This window comes from Macrobrachium nipponense, chromosome 25 (assembly GCF_015104395.2).
Source record: "Macrobrachium nipponense isolate FS-2020 chromosome 25, ASM1510439v2, whole genome shotgun sequence".
Taxonomy (NCBI): domain Eukaryota; kingdom Metazoa; phylum Arthropoda; class Malacostraca; order Decapoda; family Palaemonidae; genus Macrobrachium; species Macrobrachium nipponense.
This window is the reverse complement of record NC_087214.1, coordinates 61,462,437-61,489,404: the sequence shown is the minus strand read 5'-3', so window position 1 is coordinate 61,489,404 and position 26,968 is coordinate 61,462,437. Positions and strand designations below refer to the sequence as shown.

At 43.1% G+C, this 26,968-nt stretch overlaps 1 protein-coding gene across 1 annotated transcript in view; it reads right to left on the bottom strand.

Moving 5' to 3' along the window:
* Window positions 1-270: 270 nt before the first annotated feature.
* LOC135199435 (mitochondrial import inner membrane translocase subunit Tim8-like) overlaps window positions 271-26,968 on the bottom strand; it is a 51,415-nt gene continuing 24,717 nt past the window's right edge. The window contains exons 2-3 of the mRNA XM_064227467.1: window positions 5,398-5,498; window positions 271-2,980 (exon numbers count right to left, since the gene is read on the bottom strand). Of these exons, the coding sequence (XP_064083537.1) occupies window positions 2,807-2,980; window positions 5,398-5,498 (275 nt within the window). The 3' untranslated portion in view covers window positions 271-2,806. The remainder of the gene's footprint in view (window positions 2,981-5,397; window positions 5,499-26,968) is intronic.

The following is a 26,968-nucleotide window of genomic DNA, read 5'->3' as shown; positions in this document are numbered from 1 at the left end:
ACACACACACACACACACACACACATATATATATATGAAAACTACCTTTTTTTGTCTAAAGATGAAAGACTAGTAAAACTTGGAACATCTGAGACACAAATTTAGGCATATAGTATATAACTGACATGGTTCAGATGAAATAATATAATTTAACTAATGTACTTCCTTTACTGCCAACACAAAAGCTGCCCAACTATCCCAGGCTACTAGTCATAAACAAGTAAAGTCATCAGGACATGTGTCTACATTAGTAGGAAAAATAAACTGGTAGAAAAAAAACATATGCTATATTTTCTCAAATATTGCACCTCTCATCTAATTTCAAATTATAATCAAACAAATTTTTTTCCACAAAATAAGAACTTTAGTACAATTTTTATATTTCATACAACAAAGCCTCTTACTATTACTAATACCACACCATCAGTTACAACTGATAAACACCACACATGAGATGTAAATGAGTGAAGAAGTGCTTCTATAAAATGTTAGCTAAATTTTCACACCAATTACCTGGAGGAACAACAGTCACTTTGTCAGTCAATGACTTACAGACAAGATAGCAAGATTGACGGTTGGGGCAACTCGTAAAGCAGTTTCTGCCTGGATTAGCATTTTTTTTTAATTTTTGAGGTTATTTGAAGTTACCTAGCTGGAAATACATTGTTCTTCTCCAGACCATTACAAAGCCAAAATTCCCTAAACCAAGTCTACTTCTGATGAGCCAATAAAAACAGGAATGGCCAATATCCTATGCAACTTATACTTCTGGATTTTACACTGCCAACAATGAGACTACTCACCAATGATCACTAAAAGACTAAGCAGAACCACAAAACAATACAACTCAGGATACTAAAGATTGAAGATAAGTTACATCTCCAACCTCATGGCATCAAGATTACTGTATTTGATGACATATAACACCTTTTTCAGTCCCAAAAATTGGGTAAAATATGTTACTCAGCACTGTAGGGTAACTGAGGTACAGTATCTGGTAGGCTAATGTTTACCCAAATGCTACAGACTACCATTACTTGTACCTAGTCGAAAAGGTCGCCAGTTATCTGAATTAGCTGGTTGTATGAGAGAGATCCTTCAAAAATGACACACATGTATCCAGAACTGTCACTTCATCATTCATTACCAATAAACATTACATATTTTTCAGTTTTATTGTTACACAATTCCAACTAGAGACAGAGAGAGAAAGGAGCAAAAGCACAATAAATATTCAGTTTACCATAACATGATGCATACGCGTGCATATATGCTCATAAGCAGACTGATAAATGTATATACTATGTAACACTGGTACATATATGTACTTAGGCTAACCTCGACTAGGCTTACATGTCAACTTTATGTAAGAAAGAACTAAACCTGTAAATTTATTTACTTCGTAAAAAACCAAACTTTTAAATGATTTCCTATAATCAACTTATAATTTTCATTTTGCAAATGTAAGCACTCAAAATTTAATGTCATCATCAGAGTTATACACTAGAGGCAGAAGGAAAGAGGAGTGTTACTTAAAGTTATCTGCTATACCTAAGCTGCCTTGGTCATCTCTTCTAAATTTTCCTGTTGTACTAGATGCATGTTTTGACCCAGCTTCTTTCTCCCATACTGTAGCTATATTTTTTTAACACATTACATGCTTCAGTGTTAACACAAATTCTCCTTAATATATTCCCTTCTGAAAATAAGGGTGGGGGGGGGCATGTTTTAGATGTCACCAAACAGGGTAATGCACTAAGTTATGAGGAGTTGCTATTGTAGATCCATCAGAAGTCAGAGTTGGTAAATCACTTCTGCAGAGGAACACAAAGGTGCAAGTAAGGGGAGGGTAAGGCAATAATATGATATGGCACAGCTGATGTCTCTGTGAAGCTGAATAAATAAATTTCCTTGGAACTGGAGACCTTTGCTTCCTAAATGTTTATGTTTGCCTAGGCTTTTACCAGGTTCGTTAATCACTCATAAAGCTCTCAAACCCTGGACAGGTACCTTCCTTAAGAGTGCACTCAACCTATGCAGTTAGAACAAGCTGCAGTTTTGATCTTGTATATGGAAACCAAAAAAATAACTGGATTATGGTGATACTTGGTGTAGTTTCTTCTCCAGAGGTAAAGCACTAACATAAATCCGACACAAAGGTAAAAATACTTTCCATTGCAGCCAAATGCTGTAACAAGTCACGACACCAAAAAAAATATGATACAGCCAACTAATGTGATATATATACAAATATAATACAAAACTAGTGTATATTCATAAATTAAAAAAAAAATAAGTTAGCTAAGTGAAACTCAACATTGCACCTACAAGCCCAATCTCAAACAAACCAACCAACAATGCAGATGTGCTGTACACCACTTCAACAAAATAATAATAATGCTGAAAATACTAATAAAAAAACCAAGTACGTAATGTTTTAACTTCAGGTGACAATGATAAAAAAAAATATATAACTGGTACATAGTGCTTGTCAACTTTTCTAGTTAGTACTAACATTATCTAATAATTTATTCTACCTACCAAGTTAAGGACAACAAGAAGGACTAACCATTTTTTCATTCATTTCCAACAGCTAATTCACATTCAGTTTGTCCACCATAACTGGTGGCAAGGCAGAAGTCATCGTAAGAGGGTTTCCAGTTTCCATAAACATCCATCATCGTCTTAGGCACAAAATATTGATGCAAACTGTTTTCTTAAATACAATCCACAACACTGTACACTCTACTCTTTGATATTTGCAAAACAATCTTTATACAAAGCTCAAATATATCTAAACTCAGGTTTACATCATGCCACCTTGCTTAGAAAGGAGCTGTGCAAATCTATTTGTTATAAACAGGGTAGAATCAATAAAGCGATCCACACAATTGGAAATGCAGGTTTCTGTTCTAGAATCTAGCTTGCTGCCTGGAGTTCCCATGCAAGTCTCCCAGCAGATGTCGTTCATCTTATGAATCTGAAAAGGAAAAAACATCTTCAATTGTTTCACACTCTACAACAGAGTAGTACCTGTACACTGAAGCATTTCAAGCATAACTATTCATACAAAATTTAGCCAGATAAAATTTTACAAGATAGTTCTGTTAGTAAATTGAAACTGAAGACTAACAGAGGGTATAAATGTGCCTGAAACGCCCTTATTTTCTTGATCTAAGAGGAAAAAAATATACGCTTCTTACCAACAATAATTACAATTAAAAGCACTAAAATAACAATTTTGATCCGGTCGTGTATAACTGTGGCTTGTAGCTCCTACAATATCATTACCGAATCAGACATTTAATGAGCTTTACCAGCTCCTTTCCTTGCTCACGCACTTTCTGCCTACAGTGCTACTTGGTCCAGATCTTCCATAGTCTGTCCTGGTGCAAAGTTATCAAGCTATCCAGTACCTGGCACCAAGTCTGGCATCACATTTACTGACAATGGAACGGTTTCTCGAGAATATTTGCAATGCCAGCTGTCGTAAGTTTGAGGGAGTCTCATACTACTGCAGAGTGCTCCACACAACTGCCTGATAGTGATGTGATGTATGCCAATACCTATGTACCGACCTATCTTTGACTTTTTGCATTTTTTTTCTCTTTCTCTCATTTTTTGGAGAAATGAATGCTCTTTTCTGTGGATGACTGAGTTCATGTTCACTAAGAATGTTGCCCATTTGTGATTATTTTTCACTACGCTGCCATTTTAGATACGAAAAACTTCCAGACAAATCTCTTAAACAGAATTATTGATAAACTTCCAGATAAATCTCTTAAACTGCCTACCAGTAATGTGGAAGTTACTAATAGGTGTCATCAGTGAAAGGCTAAACTACCACCAAGAGGACACAAACACCATCTCGCGCCAACAGAAAGGCTGCAGAAAGAAGTGTAAGGGCACACAAGACCAGCTCCTGATAGACAAACGGTAATGAAGAATAGTTACCATGGCATGGATTGACTATAAAAAAAGCCTTCAACATGATACCACACGCATGGCTAATAGAATGCCTGAAAGTGTATGGGACAGAGGAAAACACCATCAGCTTCCCAAAAAATACAATGCACAACTGGAATACAGTATACTTACAAGCTCTGGGATAAGACTAGGAGAGATTAACATCAGGAGAGGGATCTTTCAGGGTGACTGACTAACTGTCCCCACTGCTCTTCGTAGTAGCAATGATTTTCATAACAAAAGTACTGGGTACCAACTCAAGACAGGAGGCAACAGATTTAACCATCTGATGTACATGGACAAAATCAAGCTGTATGGTAAGAGCATCAAGGAAATAGATACCCTAATCCAGACTGTAAGGATTGTATCTTAGGACATCAGGATGGAGTTTGGAATAGAAAAATGTCTTGGTCAACATACAACAAGGCAAAGTGACAAGGACTGTAGGGATAAAGCTACCAGGCGGGCAATAGCATCAAACACATAGATGAGACAGGACACAAATGTACTTGGGAATAATAGGAGAGGATATAAAACACAAAGAGATGAAGGACAAAATCAGGAAATGTGATGAAAACCATAAACACATGGGCATTACCAGTAATCAGATACAGAACAGGAGTAGTGGAGTAGACGAAGGCTGAACTCCACAGCATATACCAGAAAACTAGGACACATGAAAATACACAAACCACTACACCCAAGAGCAAATACAGACATAATATAAATAACACGAAAGGAAGGAAGGAGAGGGCTACTATGCATAGAGGACTACGTCAACATCGAGAGCAGAGCACTGGGGCAATATCTTAAAAGCAGTGAAGACGAGTGGCTAAGGTGCATGGGAAGGACTGATAAAAGTAGACAAAGACCCACAATATATACAGAGGCAGGAGAATGACAAACAGAACAGAACAGAGAAATAGCAGAATAAACCAATGACTGGACAGTACATAAGACCGGCTAAAGAACTGGCCAGCAATGAAACATGGCAATGGTTACCGGGGTGAAAGCAAGAAGGAAACGGAAGGAATGCTAACAGTGCCACAAGATCAGCTACTAAGAACCAGCTATGTCCAAAGAACAAAAGATGGAAATAACATCTCACCCATCAAGCAAGAAGTGCAATGTGAAAAAAACAAAACCATAAACCGCATAGCAAACTGTGGTAGAGAAATAAAAATTTGGTTTGTGTGAAAACTTTATAGTCTGTTTTTTCTTTACTTTTAAAGACAGTTATTATAAGAGCACCTTGATTATTATGCTAGTACTTGGTTACATAATTATCAAAGTATCTTCATTCTCAAAAGTGATGAAAATTCCACACCTAATTTAATGATACCATCATGCAAAAATTTGTATTGCAACTTTGACTTAAGCTTTTACAAAATGCAACTGGAAAACAAAGAAAAATGTGTAGGCTATTCTTACCATGGTTTGCATCTGAGCTTTTTGTTGTTCTAGCATAAGAAAAGACTTCAACTCGGAATCACCGGTCTCTACGCCTCCTAAATCACTACTGCTGTCTAAACCTGAAGAAACAAGAAGAAAATTAATGCAATGCCACCCCCTTCTTATAAAAGTTTAGCATAAGAATAAAGGACCCATATTCAGGAATGTTTGATACATTATTTCATAACACAATCCATATAGCTAAACAGATACTCAAGTTACTGCAAGTACGTAGCTGGGTATGTAAAGAGCAAATTTCCTTTTTAAATTTAACAAGATATTTAAACTAGAGATATAGATACAAGCATGAGTCACATTTCTGAAACAAAAATAGTTCAGTATCTTGTGCACAATCACAAGCTTATACCAAGCCAGTAATCTGCAAAGCAGGCATTACACTGAACATTCACTCTGAAAGTATAAATATGACCTTTTTATATAATAAAATAATTTCCTTTATACTTACCCAGTAATTACACCACTATAGTTTCTACCCGACAGTAGTTTGAACTTTCGAAATTCGCGGTAACACTCTTCTCCTGTCTGAGTAGGTGACAAGGCCTTGCCCACTTTTTAGAACGGAGAGGAACGACTCATGAAAAGAGCTTCAAAATATCCATGTAAGGATAGGAGGGTGGGCCTTACTTGTAATTACTGGGTAAGTATAAATTAAACTTTATAAAAATGTCAGTTTTATTTAAGTAACCAGTAATTACATCACTGAATCCCACTTTGACAGGTGGTGGGGATTCATGGACATATTATCCCCAAAGTATTATAGTTGTTAATACATTGAGGAGTTCCTCCGTGTACAAGTGGGTTCCGTGCCCGACTATCAATCTGGTAGCCCGAATTTGCTACCTGCGGCCGCGCAGAGAGGAATCAGAGAAGTTTATTTCTGGCAATCAGAAACTCATTTCTCAATATACGTAATGTGGTTAGGATCCCAAAATATGTTGTACGTCCAGCTGCTAAGAAACCAATTGATACCTAGCCACACAAAAAAATCTAATCCTTCAGGGCAGCCCTAGGAGAGCTGTTCCTACTCGGACAGAGGAAGAGTATTACCACAAATTCTGAAAATTCAAGCTGCCGTTGAGTAGAAACTACTGCGATGGAATTACTTAAAAAAAAAAAAAATTTAATTAGGTAATACAAATAACACACTTGCCAACAGGAGGTATTCAGCCCAAATAGCTGCTGAGTCAAAAACTGCTTGGTTGAGGACCCTAAATAATGACATGAGCTGAGTGACAATAAGACAGGTAGATAATGAAGACATAAAGACCAGAAGATAAGTAACCCTTGTGTATCAGGGACAACTTGATAGCTGTGCATAGCATACCTTCACCACTAAAGTCAAATTCTCACTAGCAGCACAAGTATCATGCTTCAACTATGTTGTAGTGTCCTTCAGCTGTATCACTCTCATAAGATTTATATTCACTTACCATTAGCTAATCATGACTGCTTTTTCACACATTTTCCTGGCTTGCTCATTGACAACTGTTTTGTTTTGTCCGTCACGTAGTGCTGGTTTTGTCAAATTTTTGGGTGATTCAGTCATGGTTAAAGCATTCCTAACTAGTAATTCTTATCTTATACACAATAAAACATTCCTAACTAGTAATTCTTACCTGGCTCACCAAAAAATTATTTTACTACTTTTTTAAGAATGTTAACATTACCATTTCATAAGTGAAATTTTCATAAACAATAGTGTCTATGCAGTTGGCATCGACTTAAAAAAAAGCGCATTTGGAGGAGTGTAAGTTTGCAAAACAGCTGCAATACATAATTAAGGATAGACCACACTGAGGAACCATAGTATGACAAATTTTTTATTAATTTGTGTTTTTCATAGCTAACAAACCTGAGGTCTTAACAATAGCATAAATCTTCTAGCGCCAGCTGGAAACCAGTTAAAAACAATCAAAGATTGTAAATCCATGGAACCTGTGGCTTTAAGAATGGCAGGCAAGGTGTTGGAAGACCTGCCGTGGAGGAGGAGAGACCCAAGGAACCACCTGCACAAGGGGAGTACAACTAGTCATCAGTCACTAGAGATGTTGGAATACTCAAGGCACTTCCGAAGGGGATGGGACGTTCACCTGAACGTTATGTGCTTTTCAGGGACTTGAAACACAGAACAACAAGTACAGCACACCAATGTCCTGGAGATGCAAGCAACCTGTCTGGCACTCCAACAATTCCAAGACCTTCTCCAGGACAAGGCCACAGTCGTGATGAGCAACGCTACAACTGTGGTGGCAAACATTAACAAGCAAGGAAGCACTATCTCTTACAACCTGAATAGGTTGGCAATGGAAATGCACGAGTATTCAGAAGCCTGGGGACGGCTACTAACAGCCAGATACAACCCTGAAAAGAAGAACATTGTTGCAGATCAGTTAAACAGAGAATGGCAATGAACAAATCTTCATCCTAGAATCCAAGCTCTCAAACAGTAGTCACTGTGTGAGCTGTATAGCATGTCTGTTCCCTACCGAGGCCAAGTGAAAAGTGAAAGTGACAGTTGGTGAGTGAGGGATACTTCTCTCGCCCCCTTTTTGACCTTTTATACACCTGGTTACCGAACGTTTTACTAGTTCCAACTTGAGCTGGAAGGCACTCCTATGTAAAAGGCACAAAAAACATTTGGCCATTAGCCCACACCAGACTACTTAGGCCTAACATATCCCTTATCATTACCCATGAAATCTCTCTAATTTTTCACTAGCCTACCATAACCTTTTCACATGTCAGGTAAGGTTTGACTTCAATTGTAACAATAACTGTCAAGTGTTCATTCATAACAAGGTGCAAATAATTACACAAATACTCTTACCTTTGCCTAGGATACTTAACCATAGACTATGCGCACACTTAGCAAACATGCAATGTACCCTGGGATGATTAAGCCTACATAGCCTATCACACATTGGAAATGAAGGAAATAGTAATAGTACTGACAACAGTTGCCACAACAGCATTCTGCTATGTATGTTGTCAAGTTGAGCGAGGGGTGGGGTGTCGGTTGTCCAGGTACGGCCCTGGCTGAGGCAAGGGCATGGCAGAATATAAAGGTATGTTATGGTAACAACTAGATTACAGATGAGTATCTTAAAGATAGTGGACCCCATCCTTAAGCCTATATCCTAAAATATGGGGGACCACAGAGGGGAAAGCATTGTATTTGGGAGAGGAAAAAACAGATTATGGTGCACCTAATGTATGGAGTGTTTTCAAACTAATATTATGCACCAGGGTAAGGTTCGATTACTGACAGGAACATCGAAACATTCGGAGCACACATTAAACATAAGAAAATTATATTTTCAAGTAATAAATACAAAAATGGGTTAGTGTAAAATTATACCAGTTGGGCTTCACCAAAAAATGACATATTTTCTAAGACAATTTGTATTTTTCATAGCTACAAACCTGGGGTCTTAACAATAGGATAATTTCTAGCGCCTAGCTGGATCCGGTTAACAAGTAGATGAATCTTGTGATATCTAGCAATCCATGCATAGCTCGGGTTAGGAGTGGTCAAGGACGACGCCGCTACGCCAGTCTTTCCCAACTCAGGATGACTTAACAAACAGAGGGGCGGCCAGAGGTGGGCAGTATAACGTTACGACCTCAGGTTTGTAGCTATGAAAAATACAAATTGTCTTAGAAAATTTGTCATTTTTTCATACGCGAACAAACCTTCGGTATTGACAATAGAATAGAGGGAGGTATAAGACATCCTAGACTGGCTGGGGGCCTACCCACCAGTCCAGCTCTCAAAAGAAAAGGTTCTTGGAGAGGGACTGAAGCCCGTTGAGAAGCTAGATAAATTGATATCTAACCACTCAGAACCTGAGTGACGTACAATGATATATGGGATAACCATTGTATAGGGAACCAAAGAGAAACTTTGACTGTCCAACAACAAACCAAGACACCAGGGTTTGTATTACACCCAACTCCTCCTTGCCAAGAAGTGGAGCATATGCTACCAAATAGTGGGTAAGATATTTGTATATTGCACGACCACACTACCAATATGACTACCTCACTCACCTGTATCAGACCAGTCCAGCAAATGACGTGTCTATTCCTTAAACCGCCCAAAGGAAGAAGGGAAGGTACAAGAGAAAGAAGGAGACCAACTCAGTGCTCACTACCTTCAACCTCTTGACAGGCGCCATGAGATCTTTGCGGCGACATATAGGCCTTGGAGAAGGAGGGGGGGGGGGGGGGGGGGGGGGGGGGGGGCCTCAAGATTCAAGGCTGCGGTCGAAGCATTTCCTGCAGAACGCACACCACTAACACTGCCTGAAACAACCGCACCCTCGGGAACACGTCCACGTTGTTCCTCCCTCGAAGGCGAAGGAAGGACAAAGTCCTTAGGCTTCCAACGCTTGATACGCCGACGAGGTGTAGAGGGGGAAGAGGGAGAGGATGACAGCACTAGTTTCTTAAGCGCACTCTTCTAAGGAGGCGGGGACAAAGCGGCATGTTTCCTACCAGTCCTCCCAAGCAATAAGGCAGCCAACTTCACATCCAAAACAGAGTCCAGCCTCTGAAGCACTGCCTGGCATATGGTCTTGGACTGATGTGCCAGAGAAGGCTTTGATGACAAGGAAGGGAGATGTAGTGAACTGGGAGGCAGTGATGAAGTCACGGCTAAGAGAGGCAGATCTGAGGAGACGACTGGGAGAGACGTCATCGAAGTGAGTGACGTCATGGGTTCCCCTTAGTTCGAGGGGGAAAGAGATGCCACTGTCATTGGAATACACAAAGATGGATCCCGTAACATCATCAACGGGGCTGACGCCACAGCGTCACTCTAACTCAAAGTGGCAGCAGACACTGGCAGAGCAATACACGATGGCTGACTGCTGCCACCCATGAAGAATGGGGGGTGCAAGCCTCCACAAAATGTGCTAGCAACCCCTCCAAGGACGGGGTACCCCCTAGTCCAAGCGTCTTCCAAATTGCCGCCAATTTGGACGCCTCTGACTCTGGAAGAGAAGAGATTGATGAAAAAGCCTCACCCTTCTAGAAATTATCCTATTGTTAAGACCGAAGGTTTGTTCGCGTATGAACAACTGGCTGGCATAAGTTTACAAAGTCAGTGTGAAGATAGGTCTAAATCCGTAATCACTCTTACATTGCCCTTGAAAATTTGTTGAACTATGTTGTAGGCCTAGTGTACACTTACAAAAGACAATCTTACTCGACACACCCTGCACCGCAGATGAGTACACTAATCTTACTCGACACACCCTGCACCGCAGATGAGTACACTATGATAGTTAAGTTAGCCTACCTTGCTTTGTGACACACCTACTAATTGGATTAGTCCCACAACAGTTCAGCCTACCTTATAAGCCAAGAGATGGGAATGCAGAGCAAAGGTTTAGGGTTACTGCAGGCCTAAAAGTAGGCATTTCAGAGGGGATATGTCCTAGGCCTAAATATATTTTCTTTAATCTAACCTAACCTCATACGCCTCCCATAGGACCCCAAAAGTAATTTGTGATTCATTACTATAAGGGTTATGGGCATTTCAGAAGGAATATGACCTCACCAGCACCTAGGGTAAATGACAGAACGGCAACATAGCAGCCACCTCTCTCGGAACGCAGCCACTTCCTAGAAAAGCGCTTGAATTACGCCATTATTTCATAATTTAGGAGAAAGCGCTTACTTCGAGAAGAGCATAGAGGTCTCGGTTTGCTGACTGGATGGGCCACATATAACTCTTTTGACCTATGCTCGTGGCAGCGAATTCAAGTAGTACTTTTACTGGAAGGTGGCTGTGTCACAGATCAGCCATTTACACAAGTAGGCATTTCAGAAGTGATATGACCTAGGCCTAACAATTTTTACATTTTATCTACCTAATTACCTAACCTAATCTCAGACCCCCATGTGCTTGGCGCCCAGAGGACCCCCCAAAAGTAATTTGCGACGTATTGCAAGGTATACCTAAGCCAAGTGGCCATTTTAGAAGGAATATGACCTAATCAACAAATATATAGGTCTAGGAAAGACCCAAACAGCGTCAATCATCTAGCCAAGACGTTGCGACGGCAGTTTTAATAGTCATAAATAATAAATCAATCAATCAGTTTTAAAATTCACTAATCAATAGTTTTAAGTCATATATAAATTGATCAGTTTTAATGGTTACAAATCAATCGGTAATTCAATCAATCACGGAGAGTCAATCATCTAATACCTAGATGTTGCGACGCCAGTTTTAAGTCATAAATCGATCAATCAGTTTTAATAGGGGGAAGCACCGCAGTGGATCCATTATCATCACGGGGATCAGCCTTGCTCACTCGATATTTAATGGGTGAAACAACAATACATCTTTAAGCATACCATTCAAAAGATTGAAGTTTTGTCAACATAATGTGATATATGAAAGCGCCATACAAACTAAAATAGGCATGAGGTCTTCGTAAAACATGTTTTCAGGGCAGTTTTGAAATCGAATATGGCGTCCACCGACTGAGGTGCCGTTTGTAAACGCCAAGGATCCAACATCTTTCCCAGTCTTTCCAGCACTCATTTGAACAATTTAACGTTTATTGATCTTACTCAAGATTGCAGTTGTAATCAGCGCAATAAAACAACATTTTGTTGCCTATATTAGTGAAAGTATGAAACTTCTTATTCCCTGGGTCATGGTTTGAACTGAAATTCATTTTTACCTTATAATCGGTGGTTTTATCCTTACTACCAACACAACTGAAACTCCACAGTGCTTATTTGATTGTAATTATACATGTTTTGGTCTTAATTCACTTGAAATTGCACTTGAACTACGTTGCGGTTCCTGGTTCCTAAGTGCTCGCTCCACAAACACAGTTGAGGGCAGCACACGACTACACGGTTTACGAGTGCAAAGCTTTATATTCCCTTAATTGTTTACTTTACTCATTATTTAGTTTAACTTTACTTTGTTACTTCAAAATGTTTATTTAATTCATGTCTATTATCCCTTTTTTGCAACCAAATTAACCCCCAAAAATTTTCTGAGGTAAATACGAGCAGACGAAGGCAAAATGTCATTGTTGCCAATTTAGTGGAGCTCCACATATACGCTAATGCATTTACAAACTGTTTCCACGATTTCTAATTGTCATAGAAATGCAATATTGATAAAATTGCTCTAATATGTAAATATACTACAAATAGATATGCTAATTTCACTTATTTCTCCGGTTTTGTGTAAGTCTTATACCCAGTTTGGAAGGTAAACACATACCTATTGGCAACACTGATAAACAATAGAAGAGCGCGAACAACACCGTAGGTACTGTTCACAGCAAAACACTTGATATTTGAGTCAGGAATCTATTTACTTCTTCAACAACGAATATTTTCAAATTTATAGTCATGAATATGTAAAAAAATTTATGCAATTCATGACCTTATGCTGCCGTTTAACTATTCATTTAAATAATTATTTATAGTGCATTTACTTTTCTAAGATCGCTGTGGTGGGGCCAGGTAGAAAAGGCGGAGTTGTCATATCTACGGGTATGCAAGTCCCATTAAATACTTCCCGCAGATATAATCCTTCTTAGGAAGATTTGCTTGGAAGTCGAGGGAAAGGGTTTGTTTCTTCCCTGTTAACTTTTTTTTTATTCCCAATTTTATTTATTCCTTCAATCTCTATCTATAACTAAAAAGGCGCTGAATGGTGTTGGCTCCAGTGCTTGGTCTTCGAATATAGTAAATTCATAAGTCAATCAATCTATTATGACCACCTTAGAGATTAACTTTGTTTTGTTTGGTGCATTTTATAAGAAAAGACATCCACTCATTTCTTCTTGGGCCAAAAACATTTTTGATTCTAAAAATCACTCAAGTCAGTCAACAGGGAGCTCCACTCTTTCTCTTTTTTTTTTTTTTTTTTTTTTTTAAACACTGGAGATTCCACTATATTTCCCGTCTCTCTTGCTTCCTTAAGCCTACGAATAGTCCTTGCTGACACTTTTGTTGCTTCAGAGGTTCTTTGGATGGCCTTCGAAACATCAGTTACAGAACCTCCTTATTGTTTTTCTAAAATGAAGTATTTCAGGACATTAGGGTAAACAACCGACTGGACTAGCCGAGCCACTGACTACCACGTTTGAGGCCACCCTCCGAAAAAAATACTTTAACACATCCTGACACCAGAAACATCAGTCATGAGTTGTTGATGATGAGAGGAGCAGCTCAAGACCTCTACTCTCTTTTCGAAGTAAGTATTTTCTCCAAAGTTAGAAATTAAGGCCATATTTTAAGATTAAAACAGAGGTAATGAAAAGTCTGGCCGTACGCAGGGCACACTACCTCCATGATACTTTCAAAATTTTTACTTACAACTCAGAATATTCAGAAGACTGACGCCATCTCAATGTTCGCGGAGTTGCTTGTGTCAATAAACTTCCCATTCCATGTGCTAAATCCGCACACCACTTGTTCCCATAGACGCTGGGGCACTTTCTTCACAAAAATCGTAAACAAAGACTTCCAACCACTACTTTTTTAAGGAAACTACGATTTTTGGTAGAAGAAGAAGAAGCATGCACTAGATAATTATTTAAATAGATAGTTAAACGGCAGTATAAGGTCATGAATTGCATAAATTTTTTTTACATATTCATGATTATTAATTTGAAAATATTCGTTGTTGAAAAAGTAACTAGATCCCTGATTCAAGTATCAACAGTTTTGTTTGTGAATGGTCCGGCGTTGTTCGCGCTCTTCAATTGTTTATCAGTGTTGCCAATTGGTATGTGTTTACCCTCCAAACTGGGTATAAAACTTACACAAAAGCGGGGAATAAATGAAATTAGCGTATCTATTTGTAGTATATATACATATTAGAGCAATTTTATCATTATTGCATTACTATGACAACTAGAATTCATGGAAACAGTTTGTAAACGCATCGGCGTATGTGTGAAGCTCCACTAAATTGGCAACGATGACATTTTGCCGTCGTCTGCTCGTATCTACTTCAGAAATATCTGTAATTTTTCGGGGTTAATTTGGTTGCAAAAAAGGGATAATAGACATGAATTAAATAAACATTTTGAAGTAACAAAGTAAAGTTAAACTAAATAATGAGTACAGTAAATAATTAAGGGAATAAAGCTTTGCACCGTGCACTCACGTGCTGCCGTAATGTTTGTGGAGTGAGCGCTTAGGAACCGGGAATCGCAATGTTTTTCAAGTGCAATTTGGAGTGAATTAAGACTAAAACATGAAGTTTTTATTGTAAAAATTATATTGTCATGATACAATAAAGTTTGTTCATACTTACCTGGCAGATATATATATAGCTGTATTCTCCGACGTTCGACAGAATTTCAAAACTCCCGGCACACGCAGTGGTCGGCCAGGTGGTTAGTACCCATTCCCGCCGCTGGGAGGCGGGCGTCAGGAACCATTCCCATTTTCTATTCAGATTTTTCTAGACCACTGTCCTCTGAGGGGAGGTGGGTGGGTACTTGATTATATATATCTGCCAGGTAAGTATGAACAAACTTTATTGTATGATGACAATATCATTTTGTTCATGACACTTACCTGCCACATATATATATAGCTGAATCCCACCCTTGGAGGTGGGAAGGGACAGAATAGAAGGATTTTGGAAACAAATTACATGCAGATGATTGACATCTTGGTTCCTTACCTGTTAGCATAGCTGACTTCGTGATTACTGTCACCCAAGTCTGCTTCTGCTTTACTAGAGTTTCCAGCAAGGTAGTGACCTGTATAGCTGGAGAGTTCTAGATGATCTGTCAACGGGAGCGTGACCACAATGTGACTAGACCATTTTGACCATACTCTGAGGACAACGAAGCACAAAAAATACCACCTGACCTAGCCCAACTAAGTTAGTCCCATAACTTTTAGGCTAAATAAAGGGAAGTCCGCCTCAAGCAGCGACCCTACAACCATAAAAACCAACACCATAAATTAAAAGCACACCTATCCATTTTCTAAAGGATGGGAATCGTGCCGCTTCATGTCCCCATTACTATATCTGCGGAAATGTACGGTCCCAGCGAGTAGCAATTCTCATATGTTGCTTTCACATCTCTGAGGTAATGTGAAGCGAACACAGAGTTGCTTCGCCAATATGTGGCACTCAAGATATCACTGAGTGCCATATTCTTTTGAAAAGCAACCGAAGTCGCTATAGCTCTGACTTCGTGAGCTTTAATCTTCAAAAGACTAAGGTCACTATCTGGACAGGAAGCATGAGCCTCCCTGATGGTGCTTCTTAAGAAGAACGCTAGAGCGTTCTTGGACATTGGTAATTCTGGTCTCCTGACCGAGCACCACAGGTTGTCCAACGGACCTCTACATTGTTTAGTTTTCGCCAGATAAAACTTGAGAGCCCTGACAGGGCACAGGACTCTCTCTGGTTTTTGTCCGGTAATCTCTGATAACCCTTTGATTTCAAAGCTCTTGGGCCAGGGGTTGGACGGGTTTTCGTTCTTAGCTAAGAACGAGGGACTCAGAGAACACACCGCATTGTGTTCTCTGAAGCCCACATGCTTACTCATGGCCTGAATCTCGCTAACCCTTTTCGCTGTTGCCAAAGCGGTTAGGAAGACCTTTGCTTTAGTTAGATCCTTCATCGAGGCTGCATGCAAAGGTTCAAAACGGGCTTGACATTAGAAATTTCAAGACATCTAGATTCCATGACGGAATTCTAGGTCGTGGAATCTTTGAGGTTTCAAAAGACCTCAAAAGATCATGCAGATCCTTATTATTCGACAAATCCAAGCCCCTGTGCCGGAAGACTGTCGACAGCATGCTTTTGTAGCCTTTGATCGTGGGCACTGAAAGCTTGTCAATACTTCTAAGGTGTAGAAGGAAATCGGCAATCTGGCTCACAGAGGTCGTGGAGGAGGAAATATCTCTCCTCTTACACCATCTCCTAAAAACAGCCCACTTCGATTGGTAAACAGCTTGAGAGGATGTTCTTCTAGCGTTGGCAATAGCTCTTGCCACTGCTCTTGAAAAACCTCTCGCTCTGGCCAACTTTTCGATAGTCTGAATGCAGTCAGACTCAGAGCGGAGAGGTTTTTGTGATACCTCTCGAAGTGGGGCTGTTTGAGTAGATCGATTCTTTCTGGCAGAGTCCTTGGAAAGTCTACCAGAAATGACATGACCTCTGCGAACCAGTCGCTTGCAGGCCAAAATGGGGCGATCAGGGTCATTCTTGCTCCTTCTGAAGCCGCAAACTTTCTTATCACCTCTCCCAGGAGTTTGAATGGAGGGAAGGCGTAGACATCCATTCCCTTCCAAGTCCATAGCATGGCATCTATCGCTATCGCTCCTGGGTCGAGAACCGGGGAGCAGTAAATTGGGAGCCTCTTTGTCTTCGATGTCGCGAAGAGGTCTACTAATGGCCTCCCCCAAAGTCTCCACAACTCCCGGCAAACTTCTGAATGGAGAGTCCACTCGGTCGGAAGCAGCTGATGTTGACGGCTGAGAAGGTCTGCCCGAACGTTCTGCACTCCTGACATGAACCTTGTTAGTATCTTCGCCCAGAGCAAGATATCCCTCGCTATCTCGAACAGGGATTGAGAATGCGTCCCTCCCTGTTTCTTGATATATGCGAGAGCAGTGGTGTTGTCCGAATTGATCTGGACAATCCGTCCTATAATTCTTACCTCGAAGAATTGCAGAGCCAATCGAATTGTTTCTAATTCCTTCAGGTTTATGTGCCAGGACCTCTGTTCCCCTCCCCAGAGGCCTGACACTTCCTCCTCCCAAGGTGTTGCTCCCCAGCCTGTCATGGACGCGTCCGAGAACAACACTAGGTCTGGGCTCAGAAGCTTGAGGGACAGTCCTTCCGATAGCTTGACGGGATCGAACCACCACTTCAAATGGTCTTTGACCGACTGAGAGATTCTCAAAATTTCGTTCAAGTCTTTTTTGTTCTTCCAGTTGTTTGCTATGAAAAACTGAAGAGGTCTGAGGTGCAGTCTTCTCAGAGAAACAAATTTCTCCAGCGAGGAAATGGTCCCCAGCAGACTCATCCATTCCCTCGCTGAGCATATTTCCTTCTCTAAGAAGACTGATACTTTTTCTAAGCATTTCAGCCGACGTTCCATGGATGGATAAGCTTGAAAAGCCACTGAATCCATCTGAATCCCCAGATACACGATGGACTGTGTTGGGATCAGATGGGATTTCTCGAAATTGACGAGAAGGCCTAGGGCTTTTGTTAGCTGTAACGTTGTGTGAAGGTCCTCCAGACACTTTGTCTTGCAAGACAACCGGATGAGCCAATCGTCCAGATAGAGTGAGACTCTTATCTTCGAAAGATGAAGCCATTTTGCTACGTTTTGCATCAGAAACGTGAAAACCATCGGAGCTGTACTTAGTCCGAAGCAGAGGGCTCTGAATTGGAAGACCTGTCCTTTCAAGACGAATCTGAGGTACTTCCTGGACCGAGGATGAATCGGGACATGGAAGTATGCGTCTTGGAGATCCAAGGACACCATCCAGTCCCCTGGTCTTAGTGTTGCTAAAACAGACTGTGAAGTTTCCATCTTGAATTTTTCCTTTCTTACGAAAAGATTCAGTCTGCTCACGTCCAGGACAGGTCTCCATCCCCCCGACTGCTTCGGAACCAGGAATAACCTGTTGTACAAGCCCGGGGAATTCAATGATAGAACCCGCTCTACTGCTCTCTTCTCTAACATTTGATCCAGAAGATCTAGCAGGATCTGTTGTTTCGAAGTCTGGTAAGATGGCGACAGATCTATCGGTTCTGTGCTTAAAAGGAGGTCTTGAGAGGAACGGGATCTTGTAACCGTTCTCGATAACTTCGAGTGACCAACTGTTCACTCCTCTTATCCTCCATGCTTCTGCAAAGAGAGAGTGTCTCGCTCCGACCGGTGTCTGAAGGGTAGATAAGTCATTTCTTTCCCCTAAGCTTTGATGGGGCTCTGCCTCTAGGGAAGCTCCTCCCCCGAGTGGAGGCTCTCGAGGGAGCTCTGCCGCGAAAGGGCTTAAAATTCTTCCTGGAAACTTGCGTAGTCCGGGAAGAGGGCTGGGCAGCAGGACGTTTTGAGGATTGAGATAAAAGGTCCTGCGTTGCTTTTTCCTGAAGATTCACTGATAGATCTTTTATCATTGATTGAGGAAAAAGATGAGCCGAAAAGGGGGCGAACAACAGTTCTGCTTTCTGTGTGGGCGATACTGATTTCAATGTAAAGCTGCAGTAAAGCGCACGTTTCTTCAGGACTCCGGACGCAAAATGTGATGCCAATTCGTCGGAGCCATCCCTTACTGCTTTGTCCATACATGACAAAATACTAGATAATTCCTCTAAAGAAATAGAGTCTGGACTTCTAGACTGCATATCTAAGACCCCCAGACACCAGTCAAGGAAGTTAAAAACTTCTAGTGTCCTGTAAATACCCTTAAGATGATGGTCTGTTTCCGTCATCGTCCAGGATGCTTTTGCTGACGGAAGGTAAGATCTTCTAGGCGCATCAACTAAATTACAGAAATCACCTTGAGCGGAGGCAGGGATCCTCAAACCTGCTTCCTCTTCTGTTTCATACCAGATTCCTCCTCTACCACTAAGTTTTGCGGGGGGAAGAGCAAATGAAGTCTTGCCCTTCGCCTTCTTGGATTCCATCCAATCGTGAATCCTTTTGAACGCCCTTTTTGTAGAGAGAGACGTAGCCATCTTCACAAATCCTGGCGTCTTCCTTGCCTTCGATGAAGATAGTTGAGAAGGCAGAGAGAGAGGAACTGGAGCTTGAAACTTATTAGGAAACAAGTCTTTCAAAAGGCGAGTCAGGGTTTTATAATCTGAAGAAGATGAGGCTGAAGACTCTTCTTCATCCTCATGACCAGGGTCAGTTAAATCTTCTTCTTCCAATGAAACAGCAGAGGTGTCCTGTTTCGAGCGAGAAGAGATTAAAATGATATTGTAATGATACAATTAAGTTTGTTCATACTTACCTGGCAGATATATATATAGCTGTATTTTTCCGAATCCGACAGAAATTTAAACACTTACGACACACGCAGTGGGAGTCAGGTGGTTAGTACCCATTCCCGCCGCTGGGAGGCGGGTTTCAGGAATCATTCCCATTTTTTCTATTCATAATTTTTTATTTCCACTGTCTCCTGAGGGGAGGTGGGTGGGTACTTGATTATATAATCTGCCAGGTAAGTATGAACAAACTTAATTGTATCATTACAATATCATTTTGTTCATGAAACTTACCTGTCAGATATATATATAGCTGAATCCCACCTTTGGTGGTGGGAGTAGACAGAATAGAAGATTTTAGGAAACATATATATGCAGATAATTGATATCTTGATTCCTTACCTGTTAGCATAGCTGACTTCGTGGTTACTGCCGCGTAAGTCTGCTTTTGCTACTAGAGTTGCCAGGCGAGGTAGAGACCTATATAGCGGTGCACTCCAGATGATCTGTCAACAGGGGCGAGGGACCACGACGTGACTAGACCATTGACCATACAAATGAGGGCAACGAAGTCAAAAACCAAACCACCTGGCGTAGCCTACCAAAAGTATCCCACATAGACTAAGCTAATGGAAGGGAGATCCGCCGCAGGCGGTCAACCCCACAACCATAACACAAGTTAAAAACTCTCCTAAACCATTAAAGGATAGGATGAGCGCTACCTCCTGCCCCCAAAACAGTGTCTGCAGCGACGTATGGTCCGAGCGAGTAACAAACTTTTCGTATGTTGCTTTCACCTCCCGCAGGTAGTGTGAAGCGAACACCGAATTACTTCGCCAATAAGTGGCGCCCAAAATATCTTTGATTGCCATATTTTTTGTGAAAAGCCACCGAAGTAGCAATAGCCCTCAACTCGTGGGCTTTCACTTTCAGAAGCTCCATGTCACTTTCACTACACTTTTCATGGGCTTCCTTAACCGTACTTCTTAAGAAGAACGCCAGTGCATCTTCGACATCGGAAGATCTGGTTTTTTCACAGAGCACCACAAGTTTCTCCGAAGAACCTCTGCATGCTCTGGTTCTCTGCAAATAAAACTTGAGAGCCCTGACAGGACACAGGACTCTCTCAGCTTCAGGTCCCACTAGCTCCGACAACCCCTTGATCTCGAACGTCCTCGGCCAAGGGTTGGAAGGGTTCTCGTTCTTTGCTAAGAACGTAGGACTTAAGGAATAAACTGCACTATGATCCTTGAACCCAATATGCTTGCTTATGACTTGAATTTCGCTAACCCTCTTCGCCGTCGCCAGAGCGGTTAGGAAAATGGTCTTCTTAGTAAGATTCCTAAGCGAGGCTAAATGGAGCGGTTCAAATTGACTCGACATGAGAAACTTCAGTACCACGTCTAAGTTCCACGATGGTACTTTAGGTTGGAGAACTTTCACAGTCTCAAATGATCTAATGAGATCTGAATGTCTCTATTATTCGCTAAGTCGAGTCCTCTATGTCTGAAGACCACAGAAAGCACGCTTCTGTAGCCTTTAATCGTGGGAACGGCTAGTTTCGCTTCTTTCCTAAGGTGAAGAAGGAAATCTGCTATCTGGCTCACAGAGGTTGAGGTGGAGGAAATGCCCTTCCTTCTGCACCAACTTCTAAAGACAGCCCACTTTGATTGGTAACTGCGATTGAGGAGGGCCTCCTTGCGGTGGCAATCGCCGTTGCCACAGGTCTTGAAAAACCCCTCGCTCTGGCCAACTTCTTGATAGTCTGAACGCAGTCAGACTCAGAGCGGGGAGGTTTTTGTGGTACCTCTCGAAGTGGGGCTGTCTGAGTAGATCTTTCCTTAGGGGCAGAGTCCTCGGAAAGTCTACTAGGAAGGACATCACCTCCGGAACCAGTCGGCCGCTGGCTAGAAGGGGCGATGAGGGTCATTCTCGCTCCTTCTGATGCAGCGAACTTCCTCATTACTTCCCCGAGGATTTTGAATGGGGGAAAAGCGTAAATGTCTAGTCCCGACCAATTCCACAGTAGGGCGTCTACTGCCACTGCTCCCGGGTCCAGAACTGGGGAGCAATACAGCGGAAGTCTCTTCGTTCGGGAAGTTGCGAAAACGTCCACATGAGGACGTCCCCACAGCTTCCATAGCGCCTGGCATACTTCCTGATGAAGGGTCCATTCCGTCGGCAGAAGCTGTCCTTGCCGACTGAGAAGGTCCGCTCGCATGTTTTCCACGCCTGACACAAACCTTGTCAGAATCGTGACGTTTTGCGACTTCGCCCAAATCAGGATATTCCTCGCGATGACGAACAGAGAATGAGAGTGAGTTCCCCCCTGTTTCCTGAGGTATGCCAAGGCTGTGGTTTGTTTGTCCGAGTTTATCTGAACCACTTTGCTGGAGACTTCCTCCTCGAAGAACCTTAGAGCAAGGTAAACCGCTGAGAGTTCTTTTAGATTGATGTGCCAGGACACCTGTTCCCCTCTCCAGGTGCCTGACACTTCTCTCCCTCCCAGTGTTGCTCCCCAACCCGTGGAGGACGCGTCGGAGAACAACACTAGGTCGGGGTTCCGAAGCTTGAGCGAAAGTCCTTCCGCAAGCTTCTTTGGATCCAACCACCATTTGAGGTGCTTTTTCACTTCTTCCGTCAAAAACAAGACCTCTTCTAGATCCTGTTTGCGTGACCAATTGCTTGAGAGGAAGAACTGAAGTGGTCGGAGGTGCAACCTTCCCAGAGAAACAAACTTCTCCAGTGAGGAAATGGTCCCAGCAGACTCATCCATTCCCTCACCGAGCATGTTTCCTTCCCTAGAAAGGCCGACACTTGTCCAGGCATTGAAGTTGTCGCCCCTGGGACGGAAAAGCCCGAAAAGCCACTGAGTCCATCTGAATCCCCAGATAGACTAAGGATTGAGAAGGAGTCAGATGCGACTTCTCGAGATTCACCAGAAGTCCCAGGGACTTCGCTAACGACAGAGTCGTGTGAAGGTCCTTCAGGACACCTTTCTTGCGATGAGGCTCGAATAAGCCAGTCGTCTAGGTAGAGAGAGATCCTTATTTCCGCAAGATGGAGCCACCTCGCAACGTTCTTCATAAGAACGGGTGAACACCATCGGCGCCGTGCTGAGACCGAAGCAGAGTGCCCTGAATTGGAAAATCTTCCCTTTCAGGACAAACCGCAGGTATTTCCTTGATCGGGGATGGATGGGGACGTGAAAGTATGCGTCCTGAAGGTCTAACGAGACCATCCAATCCCCCGGTCTTAAAGCTGCAAGCACGGATTGAGGTGTCTCCATCTTGAACTTCTGCTTGGTAACGAAGCGATTTAGACTGCTGACATCCAGAACGGGGCGCCACCCCCCTGACTGCTTCGGCACTATGGAACAGACGGTTGTAAAACCCCGGAGAACTCCGGTCGAAGACCTGTTCCACTGCCTGCTTCTCGATCATTTGATCTAGTAGATCGTGAAGCACTTTCTGCTTTTCTCCCTGATACGACGGAGACAAATCCTTTGGTGTCGAAGACAGCGGGGTAACATCAGGAAAGGAATTCTGTACCCCTTCTTGACGATGTCCAGAGACCAAGCGTCGGCACCTCTCTCTTCCCAAGCTTTCGCGAAATGTAGAAGCCTGGCTCCTACCGGTGTCTGAAGGACTTCCCTCTCACTTCTTGCTCTTGGAAGGAGCGGGAGTCTTGCCTCTGAAAGAGCCTCTTCTCGAGGGGCTGGCTTCGAGGAAGAAGCGGATCGAAAGGGCTTCGACTTCTTCAAAGCAGAGGACCCAGAAGACGAAGAAGTAGTAGGCTTCCTAGAAGACTGTGCCAGAAGGTCTTGAGTTGCTTTCTCCTGGAGACTGGCAGCTATGTCCTTTACCATAGACTGGGGAAGAGATGTTCTGAGAAAGGAGCGAAAAGAAGATCCGCTTTTTGCGCTGGTGAGACCGACTTTGCAGTAAAATTGCAAAAAAGTGCTCTTTTCTTAAGCAGTCCCGTGCTGAAATGAGCAGCCAATTCCTCAGAACCATCCCTGACGGCCTTGTCCATGCAAGACAATACACTGGACAGCTCCCCCAGACTGATGGAATCAGAACTCCTGGACCTGGCATCCAATACTCCCAGGCACCATGTCAAGAAAATTAAAGACCTCTAGTGTCCTGAAGAGGCCTTTAAGGTGAAAGTCTAACTCGCTATGTGTCCACGAGACCTTCGAGGAAGACAAAAAGGATCTTCTGGTGGCGTCTACAATGCTACCAAAGTCTCCTTGAGCTGAGGCTGGAAGCTTAACTCCGACGTTTTCTCCCGTCTCATACCACATACCAGCTTTGCCACCGAGTCTTGAGGGTGGTAAAGCGAAAGAAGTCTTGCCTGAAGCTTTCCTCTTTTCCATCCAATCATGGACCTTTCTAAAAGCTTGCTTCGTAGAAAGCGACTTCTTCATTCTCACAAAGCCCGAGATCTTAGCACCTTTGGAAGACGAAAACTGAGAGGGAGGAGTACGTGGAGCTTCAGGTTGGAAAGTGTCTGCAAAGACTGACTGAAGTAAACGAGTCAAAACCTTGTAGTCCGTCGAAACTGGAGCCAACTGCTGTTCTTCGTCCACTTCGACGAAAGCGTCACTAACTTCCTCTTCAGACACTGGAGAAGTCGGAGGAAGTAAAGAAGAGTCCCGAGCTTTCTCAAAAGAGAAAGAACGGCGGCGAACAGGAAGAGTTCCCGCCTCGCTTGTGCTTGCGGAAGTGGAAAACTGACGTCCGTAGGCGCGCGTTTGGCGTCCGAAGCCAATCTACTGGCGCCGACAGAAGCGCGCTCAAACGCCGCAGGTGTACACCTGGCGTCCACTTGTGCGCGCTGAGCGTCCACTGGTGCGCGCCGAGCGTCCACTGATGCGCGCCGTCGAGCGTCCACCTGGTGCCGCCGCCGATCGTCCACTAAAACTCGCTGAGCGTCTACTGGCGCTCGCGAAACTTGCACCGAGTCACGTTCGGCGTCCACTAAAGCGCGTTTGACTTTCACAGAAGCGCGCTCGGCATCTAAAGAAACTCGCTTCTTATCCACAAGTTTCGTAGCAGCGGAAACACCGCTTCACGAGAGCGAGAAACGAATTTCTCGCCTCCTCTAGAAAGTTGCTGGGGAGCAGAACGAACTCTAGAGGGAGACTCAACGGAGAGAGAGACGAGCGAGGAGAGAGGGCGAACGCCTCGACCTCTTCACAGGAAGATTGTCATCCTTCTTACGGCGACGTGGAACAGTCTCTCTCGAAGGAAAAACATCTCGAAGTTGCTGCTGAAGAGACTGGAGAATCTTGCTTGTAGGTGAAGCCTCCTTTTCTGGGGAGGGGCTGATCCTGTGAGCAGGAGAGTGGCGAGGGGACGCCTTCTTGCTACTCCCAGGAACCGCCGCTTCACGCACCTTAGAACGACTGCGGCGCTCGAAAGAAACATCTAGGGAAGACTCCGCCTCCGAATAATCCTTACGCTTCTTCTGACGGTGAAAAGCAGCAAAAGCACTATCAGGCGACGAGCAAAGTTCCGGAAAGGACAACTTGGACGTGAAGCGTCCCGAACGCGAGCCGTCCTTTTCAGCGGACGTGATGCGGATGAGAGCTCCACCCCTTGCGCGGGGAGGAAGCTTCAGAAGAAGAAAAGCACTCCTTGAGAAGACGTGCACGCGCTACGCTCTTGGCAGTCTGGGTATGTTCGTCAGGAAGCTGCCGAAGGCACGCCAGATCGGTGGGGTTTCCTCGTAACCCTCCTTCGACTTTCGACATGCTCTCTCCCCGTAATCTGGGAGTCAAGCAGAGGTCTAGGTCTAGAGGCGGAATGAGGCCGATCTGACGCACCCTCCACTACACAAGGGGCACTTTCACTGCACTTCTCTTCACTTTTGCTCTCCAGAGCTAACACTTTTGATTCTAAGTTACGAATCGATTCAAGAATTAGCGATAATGTATTACCTTCTACCGACACTGTCTCAGGGGCCGGAGGCAACACTACAGGGGTAGGAGCATAATCTACAGAAGGAGGGTTAGCAGGAGAATAATTTAAATCTTGCCTACCTGACACTCCTGGAGGAAGACCTCCTTAACCTCTCTCGCTCAAGTTTCTTAAGATAGGTTTCATACGCCTTCCATTCCGACTCTGTTAGTCTTTCACACTCCTTACAACGACTTTCAAACGTACATTCATTCCCCCTGCAAACTTTACAAACAGAATGTGGGTCTACTGAAGCTTTCAGTAGCCTACCTCTACATTCAGACATTGAACAAAATCTAGCGCTAGCAGAACTAGACCCTGACATCTTGATCAAAGAAAAATCAATACCAAATTCAAATCAAACCAAAGTCAACGTGTGCCAAGCCACCGATCCAATTCAGATACCAAAGAAAAACCAAAAGGGATACTCAAGTAGCTAGTAAGTTTCCAAAATCTGGACGGAGGTGCTGCAAACAGGTGTTTCCAGCACCGGCGACAGAAAAATTATGAATAGAAAATGGGAATGATTCCTGATACCCGCCTCCCAGCGGCGGGAATGGGTACTAACCACCTGACTCCCACTGCGTGTGTCGTAAGTGTTTAAATTTCTGTCGGATTCGGAAAAATACAGCTATATATATATCTGACAGGTAAGTTTCATGAACAAACTCTTATTTCCCTGAAGAATTTTCGAAGAGGAGATTAGAGTATGTTCTCCTATCAGCGTCGAATTTCTATCAAGTTCCTGTAAAGGAACGTCGTGCTGTGCGTCCTGGAGAACTCCATCTTGACGAGAGTCTAAATGAGGCTTTCGTCCAAATTCTTGAAGAATCGATCGCTCACTCGTCTGAGGAGCGTCCTGCCTCGTATTTCCGCGAGCGTCCTGACTTTTAGGACGCCTAGTGTCCTCAAACGCATATTCATGAGCGTCTTCATCTTCCTCCTGGCGAGCGTCCTGACGTGAAGAACGTCGAGCGCTTAGCAAAGTCTTCTTAAATTCATGCCGTATAGCGTCATGACGTCTAGGATGTTTAGCGTCTTCAGCACCTGCATCGTGAGTTTCTTGTCGAGTAACCCGATGCTTGTGATATTGAGCATCCAGCGAAGCGTCCTCACAAGCGTCCTGAACAGTTTCACGATGAATAGGACGTCGAGTTTCTCTAACTATGCCTTTGCGCACCTGTTGAGGAGCGACATGATACGTAGACTGAAGAGCGCCATCAACGTTGTCCTTCGAACCTTCTCGATACCTAAATCTTACGTTCTGAGCGGTTTCTTGAAAGACCGCAGAACGAGAGTGCTGAGAAGAGTCTTTACAGGATTCTTGCCGAGCGTCTCGACACTTAATTGCTTTTGGAGGAGTGTCCCGCCGAGGAGAAACCTTGACAGAAGTTTCTCTAAAAGTTCTATGGCGCTGGAGACTCCCTACGTTCTCGACTATCAATTTTATCTTCCTCCGGTCGAACCTCGCCGAAGCGAGTCCTCTGAGCGTTCTCCAACTCCTGACAAAGGCGACGGCCGCCTGTGCGGCAACTAACGTCTTTGTTGTTTTCGCCGATACTTCCAGAGGCTCTATCAAAAGGAGCACTAGCGCTCTCCTGAATGA